The sequence below is a fragment of the Suricata suricatta genome, chromosome 13 (assembly GCF_006229205.1).
Source record: "Suricata suricatta isolate VVHF042 chromosome 13, meerkat_22Aug2017_6uvM2_HiC, whole genome shotgun sequence".
Taxonomy (NCBI): domain Eukaryota; kingdom Metazoa; phylum Chordata; class Mammalia; order Carnivora; family Herpestidae; genus Suricata; species Suricata suricatta.
This window is the reverse complement of record NC_043712.1, coordinates 13,524,170-13,538,360: the sequence shown is the minus strand read 5'-3', so window position 1 is coordinate 13,538,360 and position 14,191 is coordinate 13,524,170. Positions and strand designations below refer to the sequence as shown.

Below are 14,191 nucleotides of genomic sequence, written 5' to 3'. Positions count from 1 at the left end.
GCGCACCCCAGAAGCCAGTGGGATTTGCCAGACACCACATTTCTAGTTTAAGGTAACATTTTGAAGTATTTAGAATTCTTTACATTTCAATTTACCCATCACTCAGAACAGGGTACCATCAGCTCCTCACAATCACAAAGGGCGAACTCAGATGGATATATTTCTAAAGTATTTGACCAAATAGGTCTAAACGTTCTCTATTTCTCTGGGTGTGGAATCAGCAAACTATTTCCCACTTGTCTGTAGTTCTTACTGTTTGCAGTGCTCTCTTACCATGTTCAGAATTGGCTTTTCAGACCTAGACTACCTCTTCAAAGAATATTAAAGGTTTTAAAGCAGACCAAATAAGTTACGGGGTCTGTATTAAGATGGCAAAGTAGGAGCACCTGGGTGGCTTAGTCGGTTAAGCGGCCGACTTCAGCTCAGGTCATGATCTCACCATTCATGGGTTCGAGCCCCATGTCGGGCTCTGTGCTGACAGCTAGGTCAGAGCCTGGAGTCTGCTTCGGATTCTGTGTCTCCCTCTCTGTCTAATCCTCTCCTGCTCACGCTGTCTCTCTCTGTCTCTCAAAAAAAAAAAAATGGTACACTAACGCTGGGTCCTCTCTCTTTAGTAAGGACGGAGGGCAGAGTTGAGGAGCTTGCCAAACAATATATAAGAAGAGGCCCCTGGGGAGCCGGGAGTCTGCCGGGAACAGGTGTTTGCACCTGGGACGGGGAGGGGGCTCCAGCTTCCCCGGGGAAAGGCTGATGCAGGGCACAGAAAGGCCGTTAAGGCTGGCTACTGTCTCATCGGGTCCTGTCCCGGGACACCACTGCCCGCCTATTCCCACCAGAGACCACACGGTCAGCCAGTGAGGGACGCAAACCGCCCCCATGAGAACAAACTGGAGCTAGACATTACACCCCAGAGACCGCCTCCTCCCACTGCTGCTGCTTGCCGTGAATTTAAAGACAAATCCCTGACCAGGGGGTTAATCCCACCTAGAAAGGTGGGCATTAAACCAGAGAGATCCAGAGCGATTCTGGAGGGTCCTGAGGTTCTGTGACCTGGGGCTCGCCCCCTCCTTACAGCTTAAATGAAGTGGGAGGGACAGAGACTAGAGCCTGGACCTCAGCCCTTCCCCCAAAACAGCACGGAGCGGTGATATGTCAAGGGAACATGCCCTCACAGACCAAACTAATTAGCCGCCTGTGAAGCACAAGAGTAAAAGGAGAACAAATATCTTGCAGGACAAACATCCACCATCTGAAGCAAAATGACTGGAATAGACGGGCCAAGAATATGCATGGTAAATGCGTTTAGGAAAACAGGCATTTGAAAATATAAAGCAAGAACAAGAAGTCATTTTTTACAACTTTCATGATGTATACTTAACATACAATTTGTCACACACATTTGAAGTTGAGAGACAGAGACAGCAGGGGAAGGGCAGAGGAGAGAGAGAGAGACAGAGAGAGAGAGAGAGACAGAGAGACAGAGAGAGAGAGAGACAGAGAGAGACTGCCAAGCAGGCTCTGCACTGTCAGCACAGAGCCCAATGTGGGTCTCGAACCCACGGACCATGAGTTTATGACCTGAGCCGAAACCAAGAGCTGGACTCTTAACTGACTGAGCCACGCAGGCACCCCTGAGTGGGTTTTGACAGAAGTATCCATCTGTGAAACCATCACCATAACCAAAATAATGAAGATCTCCTCCCCCAGCAAAAGTTCCTCCTGCCCCTGGCAGCCCATCCTTAACTCCACCCCCATCCCCAGACCACCGCTGACCTGCTTTCTCTCACCAGAGCCAATTATATAGAGAATTTTGTGTAAATAGAATTATACAGTTTTCATTCTCTTGTGTAAGGCTGACTTCACCTGGGCGTGATTGTTCCGAAGTGCATCTATCTCACTGTACGTGCAGATAGTTTTTCCTTTTCATTGCTGAGTAGCAATCCATTGTATGGATATAGCTCAATTTGCTTATCCATTTATCAAGAGTAAAATTCACTGTTTGATACTCCTAAAACTTTTGCACTCTCAGAGCTCAATTTTCCTAAATCACTTTTCAAGTCAAGATCATCAGCGTCTGTGATTTTTCACAAAACATCTTTCCTCTATGCTATCAAAGCACTGATTATGCAACAATTTCTTTTTAAAGAAATGTATAAAGAATTAGATGGCTGGAGAGCCTTGGGTGGCTTAGTGGGTTGAGTGTCTGACTTCAGCTCAGGTCATGTCGTCACTATTCGTGGGTTCAAGCCCCGCATCGGGCTCTGTGTGGACAGCTTGCTCAGAGCCTGGAGCCTGCTTCAGAGTCTGTGTCTCCTTCTCTCTCTGCCCCTCCCCTGCTCACAGTCTTTCTCTCTCTCAAAAATAAATAAATGTTAAAAAGAATAGTTTAAAAGAGATGCTTCCCCTCATTTTTCATTTGGTTGGTCCCTCTGGGTCTATATTCTCAGGTCCACAGTATACTTGCCATGTGTAGTTTCAACCTGTCTTTAAATGGAATGTTCTCTTGAATTAGTTTCGAGCGCTGGTTCTGTCCCCTTGCGTTGGTTTTCCTCTTAGGGACTGCTGTCACCTGTGTGCTTGTTTTCCTTTGCGTGCCTGGATACGTGTCACTTTAAGTCTTGTTTCTCCCATTCTTTATTTCCTTTTTACTTGCGTGTCTTTTTTTTCCACGTCTATTTCTCTTAAGGTATTATCTGCTGGGTTTAGTCCGTTATGCCGCTTGGGGTTCGGCCTTCATTTCTTAAAAAACTTCTAATTCTTCTCTTGAGTTCTTCATTCCATGCCATTTTGAGTTCTTCTAATTCCAATTTACGCAGTTCTCTCATGTCTTGTTTCAGGTGCTTAGGGTATTTTCACTTCTGAATATGTTACGGTTTTGGTCTCTTTTTAACCACATCTCCCTCGTGTGCTCCACTGCCTAGGGGGACGTTATTCTGCTTCCCCCTGGTCCCTTTGCTGTTCATAATTTTGTATGGAATTTGGCCCTGCTGCTTTTCTATTGTTTATTTGATTGTGAAATGATCCCTCCTGACTTTTTGGGTTAAGGCTGTGTTCAGGAAAGATTTTCAACCTTCATAAAGCTCCGTCTTCTGCTGCTGTGTGTGCTTAAAAGTAACGTGGCTTGCCTTCTGGGATTTCCCACCTCTGTCCTTATCCTTTCTTGAGTCTGGGCCATCTTCTTCTTTCCTTGTCTCCAAACTCGTAGTGTCCCACATGTTCCCACATTACCTAAAAGCCTCTCAAGAGTAACACAGTCTTGGGGCGCCTGGGTGGCTCAGATGGTTAAGCGGCCAACTTCAGCTCAGGTCACGATCTCACAGTTTGTGGGTTCGAGCCCCATGTCAGGCACTGTGCTGACAGCTAGCTCAGAGCCTGGAGCCTGCTTCAGATTCTGTGTCTCCCCCTCTATCTTCCCCTCCCCTAGTCGTGCTCTCTCTCTCAAAAATAAACATAAAAAAATTTTTTTAAAAAGAGTAATACAATCTCTCTCTCTCATCTCCATCTTGCTCAATGCTGATTTTAGCCCTAGGTGTTTTCCCCATGGTGGCATCTGGTCCTAGAAGAAAGCAGGCAGTCTCATGAGCTTCTAAGGGCTGCCTGGCTCCAGCCCTTTCAGGGGCTCTTCCAGGAGGCCCTCACATGAACCCACTGCTGGGAGAGGACAAAACTTCTCCCAGCATCAGATGACATTTTTAGATCGGCTGCCCCTCTTCTGTGGTCACCTGTTGCCTGTCTTGGGCTCTCCTGTTCTCACGTCCAACAAGTACAACCCCTGCCCCTTCCTTTCCCTCCTATACAAATGCTGCTCTTGTGGAAGGTTTTCACTGGCCTCACCCGCTTGTGTTTGGGGGCTCAGGGGTTACCTTGGGACCTACTTTTAAGTATTGTCTGTGTTTTTGGTTTTGCTATTCGGGTGTTGTTTTTAGGAGGAGATTTGGAGCTTGAAGCACTATACGTCTACCACAACCAACCTGCTCTCTTTGTGTTGAATTTCAATTGTCTAATGATTCTGTCTTCAAATTCGAGCACTGCCTGATGTGCTCCTGACTAGAGACTCTCAGGAGTAATACAATCCAGCCAACCACACGCGTCCAAGAGCCAGCCAACAAAGGCTGGTAACTTACAGGGGATCTGGATCTAGAATCCTTAGCTTGGGAACTTTTTTTTGGTTTGCTTATTTATTTTTGAGAGAAAGAGAGGGTGAGCAGGGGAGGTGCAGAGAGAGACGGGGACAGAGGATCTGAAGCAGAATCTGCGCCGACAGCAGAGAGCCCAACGTGGGGCTCAAACTCAGGAATCACGAGATATGAGCTAAGCCGCAGTCAGACGCTCAGACCTGAGCCACCCAGTGTCCCTTAGCTTGGGAACTTAGGGAGAGCTACTTCCTCTGGGAAACCTTGGTTATCACCCCTAAGTAGAGCTTCTCCCTTGTGTGTGCTTCCTTCATTGGACCTCTTGGGTTTGGGGTACATACCACCCCAGAGCTCCAGAAAGCAGCTCCCACGCCCATTTCTTCTCTGTATCCCCAGGCCCTAGCACAAGACCTGGGGACTTCATACATATTTCCTGCAAGAAGGGATTTGAGCTAAATGATGCTTGCAGCTGTACTGCGCAACTAAAAAAATATTTTAATTATTCTTAAAAATAACTCATACTTATCACATAAAACAGAGGAAGTACCCCCCCAAAAAGCACATAGAAAACATTTACCTATAATCGCACCCTCAAGAGAGAACCACTATTGCCCTTTTGGTGTATTTGATTTTGTTTTTATGCATATTTAGACCATTTTGTTTGAATAATGTTGTATACCATTTAACCCCCTTTTTCCATGAGCATTTTTGCATTTCCCCATGTATTATTCTTCCTAGCATTATTTAATAGCTGTGCATTATTCTAGTGTGTGATTTCAGTACAAGACTTCCTGCTGATGTCTTGACATGACCTTCCCTAATAACTGGAAATGAGGAGAAGGCAACTCCAGTTTTAGAACACCTTCAGGGTGGCTGCATAAATACAAAATGGTTTTTAATGTAATCAATGTACTCAACTCACTGCCAGATGCTATTCCCACACATTCCACTAGGTGGCAGAACAGGTTAAATAATAGTGGTTCTAAATCTTCACAGGCATCCCCACCACCAGCCATGCTCCAGCAAGTTTCTGAGTCGTTAGCCTTGGGGTGGAGCCCAATAATTCGCATTTCTACCCAGTCCCAGGTAATTCTGAAATTCTGAAAGAAAACACTTTGAGAACTTCGAATTACCAGAAGTTGATGTAGATAAACCCAAAGCACATTCATCCACACATTTATGCATCCCCATGTTCAATGTACTTCGTACTTGTTTAATGGGCACAGAGAATGAGATTCCCTGTTCTCCATGGGGCGCCTGGGTGGCTCAGCTGGTTAAGTTCCTGACTCCTGATTTCAGCTCAGGTCATGATCTCATGGTTTGTGGGTTGGAGCCCCAAATAGGGCTCTGCACTGGCAGTGTGGAGCCTGCTTGGGGATTCTCTCCTCCCTCCTCTTTCTGCCCCTCCCCTTCTTGCTCTCTAATAAAAAAAAATAAAACGATTTCGTGTTCTCCAGACATAATCTTGTAGGGGGCAGTGGCGGGGAGGAGAAGTGAGTACACTCCGTTTATTACTTCTACCTCTCCGTTTTTTCTTCCTGACATGCAGCCTTGGAGTGGTTTTGTTTTGTTTTGTTTTTCTGATGCTGTCTCAAATAGATTTTAAGCTTTGTGCCCTTACAGCTTGAATGATCAACTAGCTCAAGAATTGCGTTACTTGGCTAAATCCACTGAAATACCACACTCAGGAAGGTCTGCTCTCCTAAAACTCTCAAAGATTAAAAATGTCTCTGAACCCACTGAGGCTTGAGATATAATAAAAGTACACCTGTCCACCTCGGACTCTGCAAGGGTCAAAATAAAACACTAAATGACTATGTTCTCGGTATATGCATATGGTTGCCTCCTGGGTTCAGTCCTCATTTTAAATTTCAAACATAGTTCATATTGGGAGAAAAACTGGATTCATGATTGCCCCATATTTTCCTTTAAATACTATGACCACCTGTGGTACAGCTGCATTAGGGAAATATTAAATTGAAAATACGGTTCCACTATATATCCAGTACTGGTGGTGAGCTCTCTTCCGCATTTCTGGGTCTACTTTAAGAGACCATGCATATTGAGAGATCACATTAATTACTGGGATGTAAACAGTGACTGTTGCTAGGTTAGTTTTTTAACACATGCCTTGGGCTTTATTATTATTTCGAAATCAGTGATGCCTAGATCTGTGAAATTTTATTTGTGACCTTAATTCATCTCAAACAATGTTTCTCGGGGCTCCTGGGTGGCTCAGTCAGCTAAGCATCTGACTTTGGCTCCAGTCATGATCTCATGGTTTGTGAGTTCGAGCCCCGCTTCAGGCTCTATGCTGACACCTTAGAGCCTAGAGCCTGCTTTGGATTCTGTGTCTCCCTCTCTCTGCTCCTCCCCCGCTCATGCTCTGTCTCTCTCTCTCTCTAAAATAATCAATGTTTCTCAAGTATTTGAAAATGCAGTAAAAGTAAATGGGTAAAATATGCAGACAAAATTCAAAAGAAATACAAATAACTATACATAAAATATCTGTTTTGTCTTCACATAAAGACAAGAAATGTCAATTAAAGCAAGCTTGAGATGCCCTCTTTATATTTACTAAATTGGCAAACATTTAAAATAGTCAAACAATCTGTGCATTAAGCTACCTGCCAAAATAACAAATGACTATAAAATTCTGCAAGCTATGTAAGTTACATCAATATAAAAGAAAATTATGGCAATACATCTATGATGTTTTCCAGTTAAACAGGAATTACCAGATAAATTAACACTACCAAGAGTTGATTCATACGGACAGTATGATTTTATTGTTTGTTTTTTTTAACCGAATACCTCCTCAGTGATTTATAATGGCTTTGCAGTAATGTGTTTCAAACAGAAAGCACTGGAAAATGGAGTCATCTCTAGGATGATATGCATGTTTCAAGTGGTATTGACTGCCACACTGATGGGTTTATTATGGAATAATAAACATGTTAATTTTAAAAATAACCATTCAAAACTGATGACGTTGTGGAGAAAAATGTATTTAATCCAGCCAGGTGACAAGAGAAACCCCTTCAACCACTTGGAAAGCCATGTGCTAAATATGATGCAAAAGCCATGACGAGTTCCTTCCCAGACACAGGGTTTCTGGGGAGCCAGAAATGACCTCTCTTGATTTTTTACAGTCCTTAAACAGGTGCTCACTTTACAGCTATTCAAAGAGCTGGGTGCTTTGTGTGTCCTTCCATGTTTGTGAAAAAACGATGTTAAGAATTCTTTGCTTTTACCAACGACTCTCATACTGGGAACTTGTTCTAAAAAAAAGTACGCAAAAGAGGTTCTCTGTAGCATTATCTAAAACGCAAAACTGGAGCTACCTAACTATTCACCGACACAGGAAAGGTCCTGCAAACTATGGTAATAAAAGTGTATTACAAAGTATTCTGGTAATTGAAAAGACTTGAGGCATGTTTCTGACAGCACCATAAAAAATAGTGATTTGCAGTCATTTAAATCCATACTTATGTATGTAAGGATTAGAAGAGAATATTACAAAATGTTATGATATAATAGCTCTGGGTAATTTTCTCTACAAATTTGTATTATTGTTAGATTATCTTTACCACAAATTGAGAACATGCAGTTCAAGCGCAAAGGACAGGAACATCTCACTGGCAAGGACTGCCTGTGTCTAACCACACAATGATCATCAAACATTCTGCCCGAATGTTCTCAGAACTATGTAGATGCTCACAGGATACAGCAGAACAGGAAGGTCTAAGAGGAAGAGCTGTGTGTCATTGGTCTTTCATTTTGCTTCAATGTTCTGATCCTCTCAAAAGTTATTTTTCTTCCAGTTAATGTAGCCCCCTAAGATGATCTGTGGGATTTATCTTCCCAAGAACCTACTGAGCAATCGTGTAATAACTCAATGTTACACTGTTGCTGGGGACATAAGGTATTCACCTGGATTTTGAAAAAGTTCTGGATCAAGGGTGAAAGTCAACGGTTTGCCAGTTGCAAAAGGTACAACAGGATGAATTGCCAACGGATAGCCCAACTGAGTACCCTGGGCAAAAATGGTCGGGCAGACGGAGTGGGCGGGTGCTGGCCAGCTGGGGCTTTAAAGACCATGGAAGGTCAGCAGGGTCCTCAAGGCAGGGTCACTGGTAGAAAACAATGGGGGCTTTTCCAGGAGGATGGGAGAAGACCCAAAGTGCAAAGACAGGAAAAGAAACCAAAAACTGAAGAGATACGTTGGGACTCAATTTTGGGTAGGTGAATAAATCTAGACTAGACCTCTCTTCCCCACCCCCCACCCACCCCGTTGGTAAGAGGGATTCACTGGGTTGTCTGAACAGGAGTCATGTGCCTGAAGGAGTGGTTGGCGAGACGCCCTGGAAGCAAAGTGTGAATGGCCAGAAAGTGGTGAAGGGGGAAGGGAGCAGTCCAGGTTTGGATCAAAGAGACTTGAAGTAGGGAGAGAACGGGGAGGGAAACAAGGAAAGGTGGGGGAAATCTAGGGTCTCGGTATCTGGAGGCTAAACCTCTGGGCCCCGACCTCCTCCTCCCTGCTCACTACGCTCACTACTCCTCCAAGCAATTAGCCACTTCTCAGGCCTCAATTTTCTCCTCTACAACAGGCCAGCCTGTCCTCTGATGGTGCTGGTGGCGATCAAAAGTACAGGACGATGTTGGGTGAACAAGGAGTCTTACAAATTAAAATTAAGAAGCATGACCCAACTAGGAGATGGGGTGAAGAGCGAAGGACGGAAGATAATCCCAAGATCTGGCACCTGCATAATGGTGCTTCCCCCCATTTGTATCTATTCAAGGAGGTCGCCAAAGTTCTTTCCTTGCATCTGACTTTCAATGTATCGTTTCCCTCTTGGATCTCATTCAGAAATGTTACATTGTTGGGCTTACGTTCTGGAAGGTGCAGAAACAGCAAAGGAACAGAGTCACTTGAGATCACACCACGGGCAGTTCTGTTTCTAAAAAACACATTCTAAAACATGATCAACTCTGGAAAAGCCCCACCCTGAATCCTTTGGGGAAAGAAGGCAAGAAAATAGTCTTAAAACTACAGAATGTATTTTTAAGGAAATGTAACTTTATTACTTTCAAGTACAAACAATAACTTGGACTTGACTAACCACATGTTGCCTAATTGAGAAAACCTGCCTTAATGGATACCAATGATTCGTAGTTAGCACAATCTCTCGTGGTAGAATGCTTCCATATGGTGTGTGAAAGTAACTTCTCATCTTAGACACCTCTTGTCCCACACTCACTCCACTATTGGCTCAAACAATCCTTTCTGCCCTCCCCTCCCCACACAGACACTTCAGATCTAAACTTTGCCTCCTTCCCCCTAGACCACAATAGACAATCAAATTAGTAAAACATGAGAAGATCCATCATGACCAATCACTATAGATGTTGGATCGGCGAGACCAGCCTGTTTCAACCTGAGCGCTCTCATCCAGAGCACAAAGTCTACATTAGTTGAAATCCGTCTGTTCACAACGTGAGTCGAGGGATACAGAGTAATTGTGAGTTGTCATCTGAATTAATAATTTTCCAGGTTTAAATATGCAACAAACATTTTTCTTTGGGCACAGTCATGAAGAGGAGAAGCAGCTCGGGCTCTCGAGGCTGCAATGATCGCGTGGGGTGTGATACTAACTTTAAGCAACTGAAGTTCCCTGTTCTAGGGAAGACTGGAAACACACTGAAACAGCTTGACAGCAAACACCCATTTGCAGGGAGCATGGTCGTTCAGCCTGATTAGGGAGTGGTGCAGACGACCCAGGACGCCATTGGAGGACTTATTTTGGGAAAAACTCACTTTCCTAGAGTAGGCACACGGGACTGCTCACCAGACACTGCCAGAGATGGGGAGTGGGCATTTCTGCCAAAACTGCTAACCTGCTCTTTCCGTCACACTCTATCTGGGGGCAGCAAAATCCTCAAGAGTGTCTTAGTTGTCTTACAAGGATCTTGGCAAGAAACAGCATGACCAGGTAGGAAGGCTGTGTCAAGGGGACAGACCTCAAGAGCTTCTCGCCTACCCTGACAAATTCTGTGACCCTGAAGGCAAAGACGTCGGTGCGCCCTGCCCCTGAAGGCGTCCTAGAGCAGTGATCTGATTCCGCACACTTCCCCGCTGAGAAAGGCACCTGCAGGTCACCCAGGCCTGCAAGACACCAAGCGGAGGAGGCCCTGGGACCACTAGAGTGAGTGATGGTGGAAGATTCACGTCCAGGTTCCCAAGAAGCCAGGGCACACAGTCCCAGCTTCCAGGAGCTGGCTGGGTGTGGCCAGACAGTGTTGTAAAGACCGGCTGCACCATCCTTAGCTACTTCTGTTAGGTCAAAATGCCTAACCTAACAATGTCTTCAGGTCTAAAATAATACTGTTTGCAAAAATATTTTTCTCCTGAAGGTGTTTTATAAATGCAGAGCAATGAGAGTCAGTCTCCTGAGAACAAACACTGGATGATTACATCATCCTCAGCCATGCTTTACCAAGTGTCTGCAATGGCCAGAACGCTCTTTCTCAACTGTGAAAAATGAAGCACAATCCTTAACATCTACTAGCAGGATTCCCTACCTTCCACTTATTAAAAGCTACCCAGAGGTGTGTACTTTCCTGTGGAACTTTTCAAAGTTTAGCCCCACCCCTGAAGATAAGTCTTCCTATTTCTCTGATAGGTCTCAAGGTCACCGTGGGCCAGTTTTGCTGAACCTATTACTTCAAGTAACGGGTCTGGAGGAAACTACCTTCCTTTGGAATGTCAGAACTTCCCACTCACTCAGCTCTCCTGGCCTCCCATCTCCACCCTTACGAACATGGGAGGTGAGGAGCCCCTCACTTCCACGTCACGTCGTCCCTCAAGGAATCCAATGCTCAGAAAGGATGCAGTCTCTCTGCTCAGGGCTTGTGAATTCTTCAGAAATGAGAATGGTCACAAAAGAAAGGGAAAAGGCAACTGCCTCCCCTCTGAGCTAAGGGAGCGGGAGTCAGGGCGCATGCGTGGAAGACAACCTCCAAATGCACTGAAAGGGGACGAGGACACCACAGCGTCAGCTACCCCTTCCCACGTCCCTGGCACTCCCTTCTGCTTTATTCTTTTAAAGGGCTTGTTAGCTCTTCATTTTCACAAAAGCTGGCAACTGTATGGACAAACCTAGCATCTATAAAGCAAGGAGATAAACGCTCAGGTGAAACGTAGGCCTCTGTGAGGAGGACTAAGCTAGGGCTCCAACCACAGCCAAGGACTGCTGTCAAAACCAGCGGCACCAGGCTACTGCCGGATGGGGACTTCGGTGCCCGCTGAAAATTAACATGGGACATGCCAGAACAGTGCCAGGTTTGTCATTAAAATAAAAATTCCCACAAATAACTACAGTTACTGTTGGACATATCTGGAAGTGAGGTGGGGCCATCAGATCTATGGTCTCAGTTATCTGTTCAGGTTGGGGGGAGAGGAAAAAGTCATTTGCCCTCATCATTGCCCAAAGTCTCCTGAGGCTCCTGCAAAACTGACTGCAGGTGCAATTCTGGTTCCGGTTTTTGGAAGATGGAGCTTTGCGCCGTGGCAGTATCGTAGCCAATGACGTTTATCTGAGGCGCGATTATTGCTAATTGAAAACTTTTCCCGGCTTTTGGAAGATGGAGCGGAGCTCGTGCACAGAACTCAGTGTGAGATGGCCTTTGGGGCTGGAGAACACATTACCCTTTTACCTAATCCCTTACAGTCTCCACAAGAATATTAACTAAACCTGTCCCTGAAACCAAACACGGACTCTCTAGAATATTAACTTCACGGCCTTCAGAGGTCACCGTCTGGCTCTGTGCCACTGCGGAATGTGGGAGGGCTGGGTCCCCACCGGGGCTGGCATCAGTCCCAGCTCTGCCGGGAGCCTTCCTCCCACCTGTAAATGGGGACGCTTTCGTATTCGCATCAGCAAGAACGAATAACTCCTATTCCCAGGTGGAGGCTACACAGGAGGTTCCAGTCGGTATGTTCACCCTCAAACTGCTTTCCTGTTGGCCCGCGGGTGAAACGTGCCCCCTCGCTGTCCTCTAACACAATGGGAGACAGCTGAATTGTCCTACAGCTCGCTCCCTCGACTTTGTCCCGGAGACCGTGACGGTGAGGTTAAAACACTCCCACTGCAGACCACAGAACTACCTGACGTCACAGGAACGACAGGGCAGAGGACATGCACTGGGAGCTCGCAGACATGCTGGGTTTGGCTCACTGTATTTTACACTATCTACAAGTAGTTGTCAACATTTCAAAAATCAGGAGATTTCAAATAAAAATCTGGAGTTCTACTTCCTCTGAAATAAAATCGTGAAGACCAGCCACGGCCGGAGCTACCACCGAGAGCTGAGTAACTGCTCCCTTAAATCAGCTTTCTGTGATGGAGCACAGCCCCTGTCCAACACCCGTCAGTCCTGCGTGGTATCTGCATGGCTGCCCTGGGCATCTGAGTTTGTAAAACCTAATCTAGGCCCAGGGATAAAAAGTTGGCCAGCCTGAAGCCACACATCATGTCAGAGACAAAGGAGGAAGAAAAAGTCCGGTTTGGGTATCTTTCCTTCCAAGACAGCCCCTGTCTGTTTAAAAAACCAAGATTCTACTCAGCATTTCATCCAACTGCTAATATCTAGCTAACATCCAATCTGCTAATATCCAAGTGCTAACATTCTAGGGAATTTGTTATATTTTCTACATTTCCCCTGGGTCCATCTGATTTCCAGATAGATAATAACTTTGTACCAATGATTTCATTTAAATATTATCTGCAACCCAAAAGAAACAATGAATCAGACAAAACTGAAACATCAACTTTTGCCCACACTTCAGTACATGCAGGACCAAAACCTTAGAAATCACTTAGCTTAACACCTGGCTATACGGACGGGGAAATGGGGCCCAGGGAAGTGACGCACCAAGGGGCCGGGTTCTTAGATAACACAACCAGTCTTGAACCCGCCAGCTCAGTGCTCTTCCCACAGTACCCGTCACCTCCGTGCACTCACCCAGGCGACAGGGGACCGGCGACTCGCTTGCTCCACATGTAAACAAAGATCACAGAATTCCCTTACATCTCAGACATGGCCAACCTCGACTCTGCCAGGTACTAGGGTTTAGAATGTGTTGTGAACAATCAATGTATAGAACTGGATGTGCCCTGGAAGACAGACCCTCTTCAGAACTGGTGAGGGCAGAGAGTTCGTGAATGTCACAGGACTCCGTGGTCTCTGCAACACTGGCTGTTAGAAAAGCTAAGCCCCATGTGAGAGAAGTTGCTGGAATAGCATCGTAGCACCTTTGCTTCAACTTCAAACGAAAAAAGGCGATGGTAAAAAGCTTTAATAATAGACTCAAGGTGTTTTTATCAGCAACCAATTAGCAGAGTAATGAACCATTGAACTTTCTTTACTTAAAACCAATATTCAAGAAAGGTGAACCCCATATGCACCCTCTTATACTGACCAACATAACTAAGTACAAATGAAGTCAACGGCGTACCCCACTAGCATGCTGCGCTGTGTGTCGAGAACACGAGCCCTCCCCCGCCCCGAGCCCTGGCCCCTGGAAACACGGATAAATGATTGTGCGCTGCGCGACGATACCATCAGGTGAGAACTTTGGTTCATGCAGTCGGCCGCCACAGAGGCTGCACTGAGAACCCGCAGCCCCGGCACCCACAGTCGGCCAGCGGTGGTGAGCTCGTGGGGTCAGCCGTGCTCCTTCCACAACACCAGGTGAATACTGTGGTCAGGCATGCTGGTGGCAAAGACCAAGCCCGTGTCATTGTGCCCATCCAGTCCATTGAGCCAGGATGCTTCGCCCGCCAGGAAGCTTGAGCCTCTCTTTGATTTCCTGTACTCTGGCAGAGGCCAGCGGCTAATCAGGCTCTCTGTCCGCAAGTCCATGATATACAGGTAGCGGTTGTCAAACAGCAGGGCAAAGATCTCTCCAAAGCCAAGCAAGGCCAAGTTTGCTATCTCAGGAGTCTTGATGACCCTACAAAGACGAGAGTTAGGAAACATGAACCAGAGGGCAACTT

At 45.8% G+C, this 14,191-nt stretch overlaps 1 protein-coding gene and 1 pseudogene across 1 annotated transcript in view; one reads left to right on the top strand and one right to left on the bottom strand.

Moving 5' to 3' along the window:
- Positions 1–9,193: 9,193 nt before the first annotated feature.
- Positions 9,194–14,191, bottom strand: part of FBXW2 (F-box and WD repeat domain containing 2) — a 29,656-nt gene continuing 24,658 nt past the window's right edge. The window contains exon 8 of the mRNA XM_029919549.1: positions 9,194–14,148. Within this exon, the coding sequence (XP_029775409.1) occupies positions 13,860–14,148 (289 nt within the window). The 3' untranslated portion in view covers positions 9,194–13,859. The remainder of the gene's footprint in view (positions 14,149–14,191) is intronic.
- LOC115277213 lies at positions 11,690–11,772 on the top strand (annotated as a pseudogene).